The 19,837-nt window shown below is 41.9% G+C and overlaps 1 protein-coding gene across 1 annotated transcript in view; it reads right to left on the reverse strand.

Annotated features, from left to right (window-relative positions):
- The window catches only part of CRLF2 (cytokine receptor like factor 2), a 32,249-nt gene that overhangs the window by 8,891 nt on the left and 3,521 nt on the right, over positions 1-19,837 (reverse strand). Inside the window, exons 3-6 of the mRNA XM_048859589.2 lie at positions 15,175-15,286; positions 13,608-13,783; positions 12,160-12,299; positions 10,959-11,121 (exon numbers count right to left, since the gene is read on the reverse strand). Of these exons, the coding sequence (XP_048715546.1) occupies positions 10,959-11,121; positions 12,160-12,299; positions 13,608-13,783; positions 15,175-15,286 (591 nt within the window). The remainder of the gene's footprint in view (positions 1-10,958; positions 11,122-12,159; positions 12,300-13,607; positions 13,784-15,174; positions 15,287-19,837) is intronic.

Consider the following 19,837-nt stretch of genomic DNA (forward strand, 5'->3'; position numbering starts at 1 on the left):
GATGGCTGGCTCGCAGGTTACCAGGGCACCTGAAAAGCAGCTGGAAACCTAGTAGGATGCCCATGCAATGCTGAGATTGAGAAACCTGCACCATGTGATGCTTACCTGCCCCATGAGGCACTGCAAACCCTTTCCAAATCACCCTGCAGCCAGTTGCACAGTGGGATAGCTACCCACAGTGCACTGCTCCTTGTGTTGATGCAAGAGCTGCTAGTGTGGATGCGCTCTGCCAACAGAAGGTGCATAGTCTGGACATGCAACAGCAGTTTAATTATGGTGGTGGCTGGATGTTGCCGTAACTTAAGTTGACTTAACTTTGCACTAAGAAAAGGAGTACTTGTGGCACCTTAGAGACTAACCAATTTATTTGAGCATGAGCTTTTGTGAGCTACAGCTCACTTCATCGGATGCATACCATGGAAACTGCAGAAGACATTATATACACACAGAGACCATGAAACAATACCTCCTCCCACCCCACTGTCCTGCTGGTAATAGCTTATCTAAAGTGATCATCAAGTTGGGCCATTTCCAGCACAAATCCAGGTTTTCTCACCCTCCACCCCCCCACACACAAACGGATTTGTGCTGGAAATGGCCCAACTTGATGATCACTTTAGATAAGCTATTACCAGCAGGACAGTGGGGTGGGAGGAGGTATTGTTTCATGGTCTCTGTGTGTATATAAAAAGAAAAGGAGTACTTGTGGCACCTTAGAGACTAACCAATTTATTTGAGCATGAGCTTTCGTGAGCTACAGCTCACTTCATCAGATGTATACCGTGGAAACTGCAGCAGACTTTATATACACACAGAGAATATGAAACAATACCTCCTCCCACCCCACTGTCCTGCTGGTAATAGCTTATCTAAAGTGATCAACAGGTGGGCCATTTCCAGCACAAATCCAGGTTTTCTCACCCTCCACCCCCCCACACAAATTCACTCTCCTGCTGGTGCTAGCCCATCCAAAGTGACAACTCTTTACATAATCAAGTCGGGCTATTTCCTGCATAGATCCAGGTTTTCTCACATCCCCCCCACCCCCATACACACACAAACTCACTCTCCTGCTGGTAATAGCTCATCTAAACTGACCACTCTCCAAGTTTAAATCCAAGTTAAACCAGAACATCTGGGGGGGGGGGGGTAGGAAAAAACAAGAGGAAACAGGCTACCTTGCATAATGACTTAGCCACTCCCAGTCTCTATTTAAGCCTAAATTAATAGTATCCAATTTGCAAATGAATTCCAATTCAGCAGTTTCTCGCTGGAGTCTGGATTTGAAGTTTTTTTGTTTTAAGATAGCGACTTTCATGTCTGTAATCGTGTGACCAGAGAGATTGAAGTGTTCTCCGACTGGTTTATGAATGTTATAATTCTTGACATCTGATTTGTGTCCATTTATTCTTTTACGTAGAGACTGTCCAGTTTGACCAATGTACATGGCAGAGGGGCATTGCTGGCACATGATGGCATATATCACATTGGTGGATGTGCAGGTGAACGAGCCTCTGATAGTGTGGCTGATGTTATTAGGCCCTGTGATGGTGTCCCCTGAATAGATATGTGGGCACAATTGGCAACGGGCTTTGTTGCAAGGATAAGTTCCTGGGTTAGTGGTTCTGTTGTGTGGTATGTGGTTGTTGGTGAGTATTTGCTTCAGGTTGCGGGGCTGTCTGTAGGCAAGGACTGGCCTGTCTCCCAAGACTTGTGGCGAGAAACTGCTGAATTGGAATTCATTTGCAAATTGGATACTATTAATTTAGGCTTAAATAGAGACTGGGAGTGGCTAAGTCATTATGCAAGGTAGCCTGTTTCCTCTTGTTTTTTCCTACCCCCCCCCCCCCCAGATGTTCTGGTTTAACTTGGATTTAAACTTGGAGAGTGGTCAGTTTAGATGAGCTATTACCAGCAGGAGAGTGAGTTTGTGTGTGTATGGGGGTGGGGGGGATGTGAGAAAACCTGGATCTATGCAGGAAATAGCCCGACTTGATTAAGTAAAGAGTTGTCACTTTGGATGGGCTAGCACCAGCAGGAGAGTGAATTTGTGTGGGGGGGTGGAGGGTGAGAAAACCTGGATTTGTGCTGGAAATGGCCCACCTGTTGATCACTTTAGATAAGCTATTACCAGCAGGACAGTGGGGTGGGAGGAGGTATTGTTTCATATTCTCTGTGTGTATATAAAGTCTGCTGCAGTTTCCACGGTATACATCTGATGAAGTGAGCTGTAGCTCACGAAAGCTCATGCTCAAATAAATTGGTTAGTCTCTAAGGTGCCACAAGTACTCCTTTTCTTTTTGCGAATAGAGACTAACACGGCTGTTCCTCTGAAACCTGTCATTATGCAAGGCACTGCATTTAGCCGTATGGAGTGGAAATCTATCAACTGCATGAAAAAACTTGTACAGAGACAGACAGATATCATCTTCCTTTCCAAATGCAAACAGATGGACATCGTATCAAAAGGACTGAAGGTAAAAAATCCATTACAATCTACATACCACACAGACTATGCTGACAGCTTGTGCCTCACGCTCTCAAAGAAACTGCGGAATCACCTGATCAAGATCCTCTACAGCAAACAGGGAAAGATTAAGAATGAGCTCTCAAAAATGGATACTCTCATAAAGAACCAACCTTCCACAGAAACTTCCTCGTGGCTGGATTTTTCTAAAACTAGACAAGCCATTTACAACGCACACTTTGCTTCTCTACAAAAGAAAAAGGACACTAAACTTTCTAAACTACTACATGCTACAAGGGGCCACAGCAATGGTTCCCTCACCCCACCTAGCAATATTGTTAACCTATCCAACTATACTCTCAGCCCAGCAGAAGCAGCTGTTCTATCTCGGGGCCTCTCCTTCTGCCCCTCCACCCCCACGAACATGATACAGTTCTGTGGTGACCTAGAATCCTATTTTCGACGTCTCCGTCTCAAGGAATATTTCCAAAATACCTCTGAACAACATACTAATCCACAGAGGTCTCCCTGCCAACACTACAGAAAGAGGGATTCTAGATGGACTCCTCCTGAAGGTCGAAACAGCAGACTGGACTTCTACATAGAGTGCTTCCGCCGACGTGCACGGGCTGAAATTGTGGAAAAGCAGCATCACTTGCCCCATAACCTCAGCCATGCGGAACGCAATGCCATCCACAGCCTCAGAAACAACTCTGACATCATAATCAAAAAGGCTGACAAAGGAGGTGCTGTTGTCATCATGAATAGGTCGGAATATGAACAAGAGGCTGCTCGGCAACTCTCCAACACGAGTTTCTACAAGCCATTACCCTATGATCCCACTGAGAGTTACCAAAAGCAACTACAGCATTTGCTCAAGAAACTTCCTGAAAAAGCACAAGATCAAATCCGCACAGACACACCCCTGGAACCCCAACCTGGGATATTCTACCTACTACCCAAGATCCATAAACCTGGAAATCCTGGGCGCCCCATCATCTCAGGCATTGGCACCCTGACAGCAGGATTGTCTGGCTATGTAGACTCCCTCCTCAGGCCCTACGCTACCAGCACTCCCAGCTACCTTCGAGACACCACTGACTTCCTGAGGAAACTTCAATCCATCGGTGATCTTCCTGATAACACCATCCTGGCTACTATGGATGTAGAAGCCCTCTACACCAACATTCCACACAAAGATGGACTACAAGCCGTCAAGAACACTATCCCCGATAATGTCACGGCTAACCTGGTGGCTGAACTTTGTGACTTTGTCCTTACCCATAACTATTTCACATTTGGGGACAATGTATACCTTCAGATCAGCGGCACTGCTATGGGTACCCGCATGGCCCCACAGTATGCCAACATTTTTATGGCTGATTTAGAACAACGCTTCCTCAGCTCTCGTCCCCTAAAGCCCCTATTCTACTTGCGCTATATTGATGACATCTTCATCATCTGGACCCATGGAAAAGAAGCCCTTGAGGAATTCCACCATGATTTCAACAATTTCCATCCCACCACCAACCTCAGCCTGGTCCAGTCCACACAAGAGATCCACTTCCTGGACACTACAGTGCTAATAAACAATGGCCACATAAACACCACCCTATACCGGAAACCTACTGACCGCTATTCCTACCTGCATGCCTCCAGCTTTCACCCTGACCACACCACACGATCCATCGTCTACAGCCAAGCTCTGCGATACAACCGCATTTGCTCCAACCCCTCAGACAGAGACAAACACCTACAAGATCTCTGTCAAGCTTTCTTACAACTACAATACCCACCTGCAGAAGTAAAGAAACAGATTGATAGAGCCAGAAGAGTTCCCAGAAGTTACCTACTACAGGACAGGCCTAACAAAGAAAATAACAGAACGCCACTAGCGGTCACCTTCAGCCCCCAACTAAAACCCCTCCAACGCATTATTAAGGATCTACAACCTATCCTAAAGGATGACCCAACACTCTCACAAGTCTTGGGAGACAGGCCAGTCCTTGCCTACAGACAGCCCCGCAACCTGAAGCAAATACTCACCAACAACCACATCCCACACAACAGAACCACTAACCCAGGAACTTATCCTTGCAACAAAGCCCGTTGCCAATTGTGCCCACATATCTATTCAGGGGACACCATCACAGGGCCTAATAACATCAGCCACACTATCAGAGGCTCGTTCACCTGCACATCCACCAATGTGATATATGCCATCATGTGCCAGCAATGCCCCTCTGCCATGTACATTGGTCAAACTGGACAGTCTCTACGTAAAAGAATAAATGGACACAAATCAGATGTCAAGAATTATAACATTCATAAACCAGTCGGAGAACACTTCAATCTCTCTGGTCACGCAATCACAGACATGAAGGTCGCTATCTTAAAACAAAAAAACTTCAAATCCAGACTCCAGCGAGAAACTGCTGAATTGGAATTCATTTGCAAATTGGATACTATTAATTTAGGCTTAAATAGAAACTGGGAGTGGCTAAGTCATTATGCAAGGTAGCCTGTTTCCTCTTGTTTTTTCCTACCCCCCCCCCCCAGATGTTCTGGTTTAACTTGGATTTAAACTTGGAGAGTGGTCAGTTTAGATGAGCTATTACCAGCAGGAGAGTGAGTTTGTGTGTGTATGGGGGTGGGGGGGATGTGAGAAAACCTGGATCTATGCAGGAAATAGCCCGACTTGATTATGTAAAGAGTTGTCACTTTGGATGGGCTAGCACCAGCAGGAGAGTGAATTTGTGTGGGGGGGTGGAGGGTGAGAAAACCTGGATTTGTGCTGGAAATGGCCCACCTGTTGATCACTTTAGATAAGCTATTACCAGCAGGACAGTGGGGTGGGAGGAGGTATTGTTTCATATTCTCTGTGTGTATATAAAGTCTGCTGCAGTTTCCACGGTATACATCTGATGAAGTGAGCTGTAGCTCACGAAAGCTCATGCTCAAATAAATTGGTTAGTCTCTAAGGTGCCACAAGTACTCCTTTTCTTTTTGCGAATACAGACTAACACGGCTGTTCCTCTGAAACCTAACTTTGCACTGTAGACATAGCCTTACTCAGAGTGTCACTGCTAAATACAAGGAGGAACAGATTGTTTATCATAAGTAGTTAACACATTTCAAGGGACCATTCAAGGTGAAGTGACCTGATAACAACCCTCCAGTCATAGGGAGGAAAGGAAGGGGGTGGAGAAAGCAGTTGGGAGTGCAGGGGATTGCTAGTGGGTTACAGATTGTTGTAATTAGCCATAAATCCAGTGTTTCTATTCAGTCTATGATTGTTAGTGTCTAACAAAGTTATGAATTTAAGGCTGTGGTATTATCCATTAGAAATAGCCTTGTGTGTGATTAAAAGGAGGTCTTAGGCATCATTTGGGGTATTCCATATCATGTTCAACAAACAGTACTGATTAAACAATAATGCAATAATTATGGACAATGGTACAGGGTTACATGTTTCTACTCAAAATTGCCCCCCAAAATGACCTAGTTTTCACATGTAATCCCTGCTTTTTATTTCTCAAAAACAGAACAAACAAACAAAACCTCCAAATGTTTCATACCTAAACCCAGAGAGAGTTAGGGAGAAGACTACTGGCGCACAGTGTGACGCATTTACAAACCTCCTGGAATTCTTAGTTTTCCTTGTAGTAAAAACCTTTTATTGTGCCAGCTCAGCACTCTAACTGGAGCAAATAGGGCTTGATTCACAGAGGGACTTGGGTGTTGTGATATTCAGTGTCACAACACCTCACTTTTAGGTGCCTAGAAAATCACAGGAACACACTGCAATCTACAAAGCCTGAGTTAGGCCCTAGCTCCTTACACAACAAATGGGGAGAAATACAGGCGTTAGACTGTGATTCATAAAAGCCAGCATCTGAAGTGGGGAGCTGCCTCAGCTAGCAAGGGAGATGCTGCCAAGAGGAGTGTGTGGTAAGCCCCGCCTTTCTCCTACAGATAGGTGCCTAAATCCAGGTTGCAGGGAGGAACTTATCTCCACTAGTGATTTCCAGTTATGGGTCCTCTTTGAAGTCAGATGCCTAAGGAACTTTTTGCAAAAAGCAGAGGGGAGAAGAGCTATTCCCTCATAAATATTAGCCCAGTGATTAGAGTATTCACTAGGGATGTGGGAAACCACCAGTTCAAGTCTCCCTTCCATTTCTTGAAAAGAAGAGACTTGAACAGAGGTGTCTTATCACTCAGATGAGTGCCTAACAACTGGATGAGGGGATATTCTGATGTGGGGCTCTCTAAATCTCTCTTGTTGAAGCTGGTTTCATTTAGGCCACACACAGAGAGGGTTAGCAGATACTCCCAGAATGTGAGAGACCCAAGCTCCAATCCCCTTGCTCCAATGACTCTTTAAGGAATTAGCCACAGTGGAACAGCTTCAATAGGAGAGACTGAAAGAACCATACATCAGAATACCATATAGCTCAGTGGTTGGGGCACTCCTCTGAGAGGTAGCAGAGTCCTTTTCAAATCCTTTTTCCACAGCTGGTGGAAGAGGGACTTGAACCCAGGGTCTCCCACATGAATAATGTAACCACTGGGTAAAAGTTATGAGGGAGGTCCTCCCATGGCTGTTGTGTGTGAACTTCTCTGAGGGGCCTAAGCCAGTAGGTGGCCTTTGAGCATGCCTACCAACTCAGGCCCTGCACATGCTCTTGGGCTTTGGAAGAGATAGATGGTCCAGACTCCTTAAGTGAGGCAGCTGTGCTCAATTCCAGGGGCAGAAACATAGGCACTGAAGGAAAGTCTTACTGAAGAAACTGAGGTGCCAAGTGAGTTGAGGTGCCTAGAGGGTTCAGTGGGAGTTTTGTGAATCACAGTGAAGCCTAAAACTAAACTCAGGATCCTAAACCCAAGACTTCTGCTCGTAAGTACTTTTGTGAATCTAGTCCATGAGCTTCTGCTCTTCGAAAGGTAACATAACTAATATATATTGAAATAATTTAAATATTATTTAATATTTAATATATTGGAATGACTGCATTATGGGTAAAGTTCCAGTTTTACACCCTACCCAACAACAGAGTTTTCCACCTGCCCATCTGGTCCATATTCACAAAAAGCCACAAGGAGAAGGGATGATGTCTCTAGACAGTACTTGGATTCAGACATTATGGAATTTTAAGAGACTCTTCTTGGCTTGCCTTTCAGATGTTATTTAGTATGCAGGCACTGAAAACTTTGGTATGGTCCCAGAGTGAAATCCTGGCTGCACTGAAAACAATCAGAGTTTTACCATTGACCTCAATGAGGCCAGGATTCCCACCCTAGTGTTTCGTGTAGACAGATTTTCCCCAGGAAGTTACTATCCCCATGTGTCAAAGTAGAGATATCTTTTTGGGGAGTTAGAAATCTGAGTCTCTCACAGTTCCTATAAAGCCTAGTGGATGGCACCTTGTGGAGATCTGATTTGAAGGTGTGTGGACTGAGTGACTGCCTGTGTTCATGTAACTACAGCAACTCTCTCTTGGTTCATGGCACTCATTGGAAGTATTGCTTTCCAGCAAAGCGATAAGGAATAATCCAGACCTACTAAAGCTTGTGAAAAGTGTCCTCTAACTTAATGTGATCTGTCTTTGAGACTGTACTTAGAAGAACGAGGCACAGGATGGCACTAGGGGGTCTTGTTAGATCCAAAGCTTACTTGATGTTCACGTAACAGCTGCTGGCAAGAGTTCTGGTTTTTTCATTGTGCTTGGCGAGGAATGAGCAAAAGAAAAGGTAAGAGGCAGACCTAGCCAGACACTTGATATTCTGGACTGCACTCTAGAGGGGGCTGCATCTTGAGACCACCAAATACTGAAGCTGGTGCAGCAGCTGTAACACCAGTGATCAGTGAGCTCCACTGTCTGCCTGTTACTTTGTAGGTGGAATATAAAGTGTTGATTTTAACTTACAAATCCTTAAAAGTGAGCTGGCTACTTGGAAGACACCTTCTCTCAGCCTACACTGATAGAGTTCTCTCATTTTAAACCTGATGGGATTGCTGGTGTGGCATTTTCTGTGAAGGCCACACAACTCTGGATTATACTTCCACTTTTGGCCTGCCAGAACCTGGATCTGTTAACCATACAGACATGCTGAAAAGCCCTCCTGTTTTCTGAGGATTTAGGCCAGTTGTTTTTAACCAGGAGTGCACGCACCCCCTGGGGGTGTGAGATGCCCTTTCTGGGGGTGAGAGACATGCCAGATTTTTTTAGAAGGTAAATCATCGAAAACACAAATTAAACACAGGCACGTAAGTACAATTACTTTGTTTCATCAAACCTAAATGTTAATTTATTAACATTATACATTTTTAAATTATTACTGTAATATACAAACAAAAAATATATCTAGGTTTAAAGAACTGACCTACTTCAACTATTTTTGATAAGGGATGCGGGAACATATTTTGATTTTTTGATAAGGGGTGCGAGAACATATTTTGAGAACCAAAGGGGTGCAGGCTGCAGTAAAAGTTAAGAACCACTGATTTAGGCAATGGTTGGCTGATGGTTTAAGGCTTTTCAACTTAATTGGCTGTGGGTATTTCAATTTCATTTTTATTGGAGGTTATTGTAGTATTCTATTTTATTCCATTACTTTATTGCACTATATTCTTTGTACTAGTCTCATAATTATAGTGATTATTGGATGTATGAACTATAGCTAAATTTCACAGAGCTGTGGATGGGAATTTTGCATTTTTAAATCTAAATAAATAAATAAATAACATTGAGGAACCCTGAAGAGTTCCTTCAAACAGGGATGTCAGCAGCATATATATCTCACAGACAAACCAGACAAGGTAAACAAAACTGTGGGAGAAAGGAAAAAGTATTATCTAGAACTAAAAAAATTAAATCATGTGTATAAGATCTCAATGGCACAGACAGTATCTTTTCCTTATTTATCTCTGTCATTGAAAAATTGCACACATCATTTGAACAATCCATGAATCAACTTTGTGTATAATTATCAATGTCACTGTAATTCTGAAATAGTGTACTGACAAATTTTCCACTTTGGAGGGAAATTGTACAGGGCTTAGCACAACTGGAAACTAATTTCATTTAGGGTATGTAGGTGCTACTGTAATACAAAGCCTATTTGTTACTGGCCAAATCAGTAGTTTTCATAGATTCATAGATTCATAGCTATTTAGGTCAGAAGGGACCATTATGATCATCTAGTCTGACCTCCTGCACAACACAGGCCACAGAATTTCACCCACCACTCCTGCAAAAAACCTCTCACCTATGTCTGAGCTATTGAAGTCCTCAAATCATGGTTTAAAGACTTCAAGGAGCAGAGAATCCTCCAGCAAGTGACCCATGCCCCATGCTACAGAGGACGGCGAAAAACCTCCAGGGCCTCTTCCAATCTGCCTGGAGGAAAATTCTTTCCCGACCCCAAATATGGCGATCAGCTAAACCCTGAGCATATGGGCAAAATTCACCAGCCAGATACTACAGAAAATTCTTTCCTGGGTAACTCAGATCCCACCCCATCTAACATCCCATCACAGGCCATTAGGCCTATTTACCATGAATATTTAAAGATCAATTAATTACCAAAACCATGTTATCCCATCATACCATCTCCTCCATAAACTTATCGAGTTTAATCTTAAAGCCAGATAGATCTAGTTGCTTGGGACATCTACAGCAACATAGATCTGAACTGAAGGATCAGGCCACCAACCCAATTTGCACTCATGAATCAAATTATTTTTGAAAGGGCTATGAATTAACCTGATCCATCCATCATCATGATGGCAAATTGCAAAGGGATGTATTCTCCTTGCAGATTGAGCACCACCCACATAAATCTCTACCTGGTCCTTTAGGTGGTCTGCCTAGATATTCAGTTTATGTCTATTGCTGGCAAATTTATTGCGCCACCAAAGCTTTTGGTGACTAGATGATTGTCAGCTGTGTAGCAGCATTCCTAGATAAACATGCTTCGTAATTCATTGGTATTCCATCCTATTAATATCTCTGTACCAAGAAAGTCACTGAAACCAAACCAACATTGATGGAGGTGGCTGTTGGTTTCAGTTTCAAATATCCTCATTTCTGATCTTGTCCTGCCACTTGATATGGAACAGTGATCAAGTTCCCCTGCCATTTAATAGAGTCAGTATAACCATGGTTGTGTAGATCCACAACTTCATGGCAAGCTTGATGTCACGACCTCCCCCCATAAGTCACTGAAGAGCCTGAAACATGGCAGCAACTGTCTATGTCACTTCCCAAGTATTTGACAGATTCAAGGGAAATTCTCCACTTCCATGTCAATGTCTTAAATCAATGGCAAAGGCCAGAATACTCAGTGTGGCTTTAGACTCGGTTGTTCCATTGTTTGACTAGATCTTTACTTTGAATTAACCTGATGCACCACCTGCCATCCCCTCTCCCAGCCTCCCCTCCTCTGATTATATTCCCAGCTAAGAACATGAATGTAGCTTAGCATTTACCTAGTAGGCTGCCGTTTCTCCAAACTGTTGCCTCTGCCCATTCACTGGCATAAGGAATTCTATTGCAAAAAGGAACGAGTCTTTCCAATCTGACCCGGAAGGAGTAGCACTTTTCCAGATCAAATCCTTGCTCTTCAACTTTGCAACATGCAGATTTTCTAGACTGGACAGGAAGATATTTGATCATTAATTATTATTTCCAACATATATTTTTCTTCTCACAGTATTATACTATATCATTGTAATAACAAACATAGGAGATGGGCTGACACAAGTAGAACATCCCCAAAAATTTTAGGAAATCTGGATCTTGGATGGATTTTCCTGGTTCAAACTGATTTCTAGCCTTAAACAATGTTACAGTTAAGTTAACGTATAAGTTCTTTGTTACATTTATGTCTCAATAATTATTTGCAGTGAAACAAACAGAATTAGCTTTGGTCCACAAAGCATACCCGTTAGTTATGAGCCTAGGAAGAATTAATCCATGAAATGAAATGTAAAGCTGGTATTCATGTTCTAGATAAATAAGTTGCCTGAAACATTGTCTCTTCCCCATCTCCTGTTCTCTGTTGTTTTTCTTCTTTCTCCCATTTTTCATCATCATTTCCCATTTATGATTCCCCTCCCTGCTCCCATTCTTTATATATGGCCTTTCCCCTATGTCTTCTTGATATGTGTGTATGAGGTGAAGTGTATCTCCCTTGAAATGTGGCCATTTACTGGAATGCTGACATTCAGCACACATTAGATATCCAGGAGTCTAGCAAATGTTAGGGCTTGCCTTCACTGCTAAACAAGATGTGTTTTTTACTGGGGATAACTAACACTGTCTTGAGGTAAAAATACACTGAAGACCAGCCACTTAGTTCGCCATGAAGTAAACTCCTCAAGGCTAATCCCTGGAGGAGGTATAGGACTGTTTTGCTTGACAACTTTACCTTTCTTTAAGTTAAAGTGTCTGGCCTTCAGCATGTATTTACCTCAGGGTAGCACATGTGTGTTAGTTACCCCAAAGGAAAAAATGCACCTTTTTTGCAGTGAAGACTAGACATTATTCTGCTGCCAGCCCATCAAGTGTATGTTAATGGGATGGGATGGGATGGGATGGTCCTGTTGGGAAAACCCATGCTTTCTGTTCTGTGGAGGTGCCACTCCCATCTCTTTCCTGTGCTAAGTGAGAATTCCAAACTCTACCCACCTGCCATTCTTTGTCATACTTGCTTTTATACTGAAGTTCAAGCTTCAAGCACCTTGCTGTTGTCTTTGGTTTATTACATTCTATCGTAACCGTATCTCTTTTCCAATGGAAGGTTACATTTTCAGGCGGATTGGGTTTTACTGAGGAAAAAATTTAATATAAATTACACAATATGCTCTTAAAAAGAATCACTACAACTCACTTCAAACCATCGCTCCCAAACCCAAGCCTTCCTGGAATTCTTTAGACTGTCATGAAGTTCAGTTCTCCTGGAATGTTCAGTTCTCCAGCTGGCCTGTTTTCTGTACATCAAAATGTAATTCAGACCCATGGCATCATGCATTTGTGCTGTTCTAAATTGACACATTGATTACAGATGGTCAGCGGTTATGGGCACAATATTTTGAACCATTTGGTTGTTTACCTCTTAGCAGTGGAAGTTGCATCTTCATGGGAGTTGGAGCATAACACCCTTCCTAAAGTACATTAGTGCACCCTCTCTTTTGATCCACACCACCTGCAAAGAAATCTAACTACTTCACTCCCATTCCTGTAGTATCTGAGCACCTGGTAAATATTAATGAATTTTCGCAAAACCCCCTGTGAGATCTGAAGCACTATTATCTCTGTTTTAGGGATGGAAGACTGAGGCACAGAGATCCAAAGTGACTTGCCCAATGTCTCACAGGACATTTGTGACAAAGCTGGGAATTAAACCTGAGTTCCTGAACACCACTCCAGTGTCTTAGCCATAAGACTACCCTGCCTCCTGGGAAGCTCTCCTAACTTTAGAAGACATGCTCAGTGGTGCTCTATAGCTGGTTTATTTTATTTTATTTAGTATTAGTTCCTACTATTCTGCAGATTTCTTTGCACTAATAGTCATTACATGTTGAACCCATAAGGCACATCTACATACATAAAACCAATAAAAGTATAACAGAAATGGAAATGCCTCTTTCTTACTCTTCCAGTGTTTTCTCACTGTAACCCGTTGTCATTTTGGCATTGTGATATCATCTATTTACCCCTCCACTATGAAAATGGAAGCATGGCTTCCAGTTGTTGCTACATGTATGTTTACATGTTCTACATAGTCAACTATACTAAATATTTCAAAATCCAAACATACCTACATTTTTAAGTGTTCAAAATCCAGATTTTTATCTGAATTTGGGGGGCTTTATTCAAAACAAGTAGCCCCAGTGAAGGCAATGTGACCACTGAAGTAAGTGTTGAAGAAGAAGCCTCAGTATACCCAAACAGAGAACAATATTCTGTCCATCCTGATAATATTTTATACACTTGACTAATTCGCCATCTTCCTCGATAATATTTTATACTCTGAAATAGTTCTATCTCTTCATCTCAGACTCAATACAAAAGAAGATCACTGAAGGCACTAGCATTACCAAGGAATCTGGTAATGTCATTGCTCACTCACTTACTAAAGGAATCAGATTTTAGCTGATGATGGAAAAGCTCTTCACTTCCATTCTTATCCTTAAAAGAGATGTTAAGAGTGAGTCCCTCTGTCTTAAAGAAACAGCCAGAATTGTAACCTTGGTCAAGTATATAGTGGGGGCATTGCTTCCAAGTTCTGTTTTGAAGAGCTGTGCCAAATCTATAAGTAAAAACAAAATAAAATTAGTTAACACAGTTATTATGTTATCTATTGAAATGAGTTAGTTGCTTTTTGTCACTTTAGCTTATTAAAATACTTCTCCCATGGGAAATTTATAGATGGGATTTTCAAAGCGGAAAAGGGGAGTTTGGTACCTAATTGCTATTGCCTTTCCAGATAGCTGTTCATTACAATTTGAGATTGTGAGGTTTCTTTAATATTGTCTTTTCTAAGAAGGGAAGGGTTTGTTTTAACAGCTGTGTCAGACATTCACCATTTGGTGACATGTCCTATTTCTACACCATACTACTGGAAATATAGTTAGTTAGTGGGTATACTGTCTCATATACCCACTAACAATTGAGTAAACCTCCTACTGGTTGACTTGTCATTGACCCAAAGCAGCTATAAATGTTTCATTTCATTTGCAGCATCAACTGATTGCTGCACAGCTCTTAATTATAACAGCAGCTAAAGGTGTGTGTGTGTGTGTGTGTGTGTGTGTTTGTGAAAAATGGCTCCAACTGTTCTGACAAACTGGTGGGCATCAGAAAAATGGACAAAACTGTGGGTGTAACTACTTGCATGCAGCTAAGTATTCAGCAGATCTGATGATTAGTTTGGAAAATAGGGTTGTGGTGTGGAGCGAACACAAATGAGTCTGCATGTTGATCTGGATCAAATATAAGATTCTCTTTCATTTGCGGGTGTAGCTCAAACACAACTTGGACTGAGTGAGATGGCGAAGGGTAGGTCTGAGTTGCAATTAAAACACTCACAGGTGGCCCATGTCAGTGACTCAGACTCGCAGGGCTTGGGCTGCAGGATTGTAAAATTGTGATGTAAACGAAGTTCCAGACCCCCATGTGGCGGTTTAATTATGAGACAGAACACAGCTTTATGCAAGCAAGCAGACTGGTTAGCTGAGATGGGCTGTTTTGCCCCCCCGCCTTTCACTTTTTCCTTTTATTATATTTTTTTTCTAAGCATTACACACTGCTACCGCAAAAAGATACACAAAGGAATGTATGACGTTGATTAATATACTTATTTGCCATTTTTTATTTACTACAATCCTGGTTCTTAGGCCTTGAGCCCAGGCTAAGAAAGCCTCCCACAGTTGCTGTCCCAACAATCAAGTTTTTATGGTTTATATCTAGCCCTTGTCCTTGGATAGAGCAATGTGTGCATTGCTTCTACAAAACAGTCAGGGTGTGCCCTGCCTGCTTCCAGGTGGAATAGCTAAACATGAACCCTTCACCCCCATGAGCCCAAGTTAGCTGACACAGGCCATGGGTATTTAATTGCAGTGTAGACATACTTTCAGAATCACTAACCAAAGACCAAAGACATTAGCCAAGGGGAAGAGGATAGCCATTGCCAGTACTTACCTGTAAAAAAAAGTCACATTCCTGTCAGGGAAATAGTCTTTAGCTGCCCATGTGATCTGCATCTGTTCACCATTGAAATTGACTGCTGTGATTTTGATAGTTTCTTTCAAACCTGTCTCATTGCAATGACAAACAAAACAGTTTTAACCCCAGAAATCAAGGACATGACCACACATTTGTTCAGAGACCAGTAGTTCCGATTTAATTACTCCACGGTCACAGACGACAGAAAAAATGAGAGGTGACGTGAAGACTTGCAAGGCAGAGAAATAAGACTAAAGGACCTAGAGAGGTTAGAAATATGGGTGGAAAATAATAAGGGCATTGAGACTGGAAAAGTACAAAACAAGGCCTCTGCAAAAATATAATCTGAAACATTTGGAAGGAGAAACCTGGAGAACAATAGCGAATGAACAACACCGAGGGACTGTTAGGCCTGGTCTACACTAAAAAATTAGATCGGCCCAGCTGCATTGCTCGGGAGTTGTGAAAAATCCACACCTCTGAGCGATGTAGTTAAGCTGATTTAACCCCCAGTGTAGACAGCGCTAGGCTGACAGAAGAATTCTTCCATTGACATAGATCCAGACTCTCAGGGGGGTGGATTCCCTACACCAATGGGAGAACCTCCCCCGTCTGTGTAGGTAATGTCTAAACTGAAGCACTACAGCCGCGCAGCTGCAGTGCCTGAGCTGTGGCTCGGTCGCATTTCAAGTGTAGACAAGCCCACAGTGTACAACAATAGATATGAGTCTGCAAGGCCATGTGGCAGCACAATAGGCCCAAATACGTATGCAGAGTCATCACACAGCAGAGCAGGTTGATGTCAGTCCCTCATTATACAACTTCAGTATAACTGCCCTGGAATATTTCATTTTGTTCTGTGCAGCTCAACGCCAAGAAGATGTCAGCAGACTCGGAGGAATGCAGAAAGTAGCAATAAAAATGATTACGTATTTGGGAAAGAAGAACTATGGTCCTGATTTCTTCTCTCACACCAGTTTTGAATAGGTGTAACTTGAGTGTCTTCAATAGATTTACTGCAGATTGGTGGCTGTCTGAGAGAAGTATCAGATCTGAATTTGGGTAGCTTGTGGGGCTATACTGAAATTCAGCTTTGAATAGCTCTTCAGAGGAAATCTAGCCAACTTTCCGATATTTGGCTTCAGCTAAATAATATTTCAGATACCTGCTTGAAGTGGAATCTTTAGAAAGAAACACTGCCTCCACATAGTATATGCAGCATCACTGATTTGGCCATTTTTTATCCCTCTCCTTCAGAATTAGTTTGGCTAGTGTCCCAGATTTGAATCAGTGGATAAGAAGGAATTTTATGGTTTCTCCCAATGGACCTGACCACTTCTCCCTACCTCCTTATGGCCAGGTCACCTCAGAGCATCTTACTATCCTCACATCCTCTTTCTTCTCCCATCCTCCTGCTCCCCACTACCAGACTTCCCTCTTGCTCAGATTCTAGGCATCTGATCAAAGCCAATGTTGCTTCCAGTTATTCAGGCTTGATTAGAATACCACAGTGGTACATCAAGTATATTCCTCAGAGCTTGATTTATCTTTAGACAAGATAAACAGCTACAAATATCTGAAGGGTGCATATATCAAGGAACCAAAGGAATTTTTCTGGGTTACACAAGAAGCATAACTATAGGTTGTGGAATGAAATCAAGAGTATGAAAATTTATGCTAAATATCAGAAACAAAACTCCTAAAATGAGATCTATAAACTGTAGGTTCCAGTTCGGAGTCATTTTAAAATATTTATCATAATACAGGAAAAATTACTATAGGGAACAATTCTGCACTTGCAGGATACAGGTGATTGGGCCTGATTCTTATTGACACAAAGGCCAATTTACACATCTCTGGCAGTGTCAAAGGGCATTAAAGTGGGCATAAATTATATCTGTGAATAATTAAACAAATTTATAGTGTGCTTTTTCTTATTTTTCCATCACATCTCTTCTTTTAAATAAAGATCCCATATTATTAAATTTTAAAAAATTGAAATAGTGTGTATACAGAACACTACATATCTTGAAGTCCCTTTACACACATTAACTCATTAGTCTTTACAACAGCCTGTAGAGGTAGGCAAATAAATATTTTGATGACTATTATTATGGACAATTTTTCGTTCTATAAACCAAGTAGGAATCGTTAACTTTCATGTGTTAGAATCATAAAAAACAAATAGAGAATGTTTGCATTGCATGCTTGTTTAATCACATACTTTCAAGGCTAAGTCAAATTCAATGCTCATTTAATTTTTCAATGTCAGAATGCACTGAGTTATAGGTAAACATAATGGCAAGCAGTAAAGAGGCATTCCTATCCATATGAAGTATTTGTATGTAGGACCCAAAATGACTCTGGAGTACCTTGAAGCCCATATGCTGTCTGCTGGATATGTGTCCTTCTCTAAGGGAATTACTTTTTTAATGTCTTTCAGCCAGCTATTGTCTTATGGAACTGTCAGATGTAGCACTGTACTTTTTTTAGGGGAAGTACTGGTCTGAATTTCTTTATGTACACCTGAGAAATATTGTGGTGGCCAGATGTGAACATTTTTGTGTTAATTCCCCTTCAAATTTGTGGTGACTATCAGTACATATCTGGACGTTCCCTTGTCATTTTATTGCATATCACAAGGACCTCAACATACTCATAAAAATAAACCACAATTCCTGTCCTTTTGAACAAGTTTATAATTTATTTCTTTTAGCGAGGAATAACTAATCCCTGTGGAAGATGCCAGATTGGCATTTAATCCTTGATCTCAATGCTGAGATTACCAACAAGGATGCCAGCTCTAGGACTAATTGTGATGTTGGGTTTTTTTTTTTGTGATGTGGACACATGTGCCCTGAGAATGTGATCAGAAAACGTAACTTATTTTACTTAGAATACCTCACAGCCATCGTATGCTAAGGGCATTTGATCACTGCTGACCTCCTCTCCATACTAAGAGGTGAAAGGTTCTGTAATCCTATTATCCATCCGCTGAACCAACCCTTCCTCAAGGCCAAATCCTGAAGTCCTTGATTGCGATCCTGCCTTTCCCTTCCATGAGCAAGCGGGCGCCTAAATGGCAAATTCCCCCAAGAACTCCCCCACCCCATAGAGGCCCCTCGTCAGAGACTCTGTACTGTTCAAGATCTGCAGACTCTGAGTGGGCAAATCAGGGAAGCCACCTGGGCTCCTCTGGATTCCTTTTCAAAAGGCTGCCAGGGAAACTGAGGGTTAGATTCTGCCTATTTGGAGAGAACAATCCATTTACCCACTTTTACACACCCCTCATAAGCACAAGGCAGAATCCCAGGCTCTGTGGTCACTTCCTTCTGACATCCCAGAGTGGATGGAAAGGGATGGGGAGGAGGTGAGGCTGGGGGGTCTCACCCTCCATGGAAAACCAATAGAGATGACTGGTCACAAAGGATGGAGTAAGCTGCATCCCACAAAAAATGCCTCCTGGTCCTTCTCCTGTGGGAGGATAGCTCCATACTATCCTTTAGTATAGGCTGTCCCTTAAAGGCTCAATCTAACCCTGGATAAAGACCTTATGTTTTGGCTTTATATGCTTTTTGTTCGGCCTTAAAGATTGTCATTTTTATTCCGAGCCTTCAAAGACTTACCCATATGCTTAACTTTACATTTAGTCCTCTTGGCTTCAGTGGGACTATGTGCATTGTGTAAAGCTAACCACATGCAGGAATCTTTGCAGAATCGCGGTCTTATTCTGCACATAACTATAGGCCTGCTGCATATTATGGATTGGAACTCTGGGATTTTCACATCTGTATTTGACATCTAGCAAACATGGTCATTGATGTGTACACCTTGTAAATACATTAACAATAAACAGTGAGTAATTAATAGAAAGAGAGTGGGGGGTTATAATAAAACATCTGGTGAGATAGGAACCATCTGATGTACTCTAGTTTCTAAGAACTTCATAAAAGGTAAGTGATGGCATAACCTGTTAAAGATTTTAAAATAATGTATTCAATTACAGAGGACTTATATAATTTTAAATACATTTTAAAATCATTTGATTATTAAAATATGCATTGCTGTTGAGGAAATGAACTTCAGACTCTGCACTTTTTTGGTTTGTTTAAGTATTTCATATACATTTCACAGCCCTCTCCAATACCCTATGTGTTCCAGAGTAGGGACCAGACCCTCAGACTCCCTCTGAAATGTAATGGGAGTAAAATACCTTTGAGGATCTGGACCCATGCTCTCTCTTTAAGTATTGGGACAGTACTGTGTTCATCTTTACAAATAATAATATAAATAAAGAAAAGGTATTATTTTAAATAATATTTTTAAAAGGTTGACTCAGATCAGCATCAGTAGTTTGGATTCTTTTCCATAGCTTATCCAAATGTTAACCATCCCTTCTTACGCCCAACACTTCCTGCCCCGTTTGCTGCAGGGATGTTTATTGTCCTCTATGGGCAGACATTGCATTTTTGGAAAGAGAACCGTCTTATGTCAGTGGAAAGTGGCTTTCATGGGAGTCAAGTCAGAGAGTTTTAACTTGGGGGGGGAGGAGCGGGAACAAGGTAGAGCGATAAAACAAAGGATATTTTCTCCCCCTTTCATAGGCTTCATGATTCCAAGGAGGGTAAGTGGGATGGTC

Source organism: Caretta caretta, chromosome 1, assembly GCF_965140235.1.
Source record: "Caretta caretta isolate rCarCar2 chromosome 1, rCarCar1.hap1, whole genome shotgun sequence".
Taxonomy (NCBI): Eukaryota; Metazoa; Chordata; order Testudines; family Cheloniidae; genus Caretta; species Caretta caretta.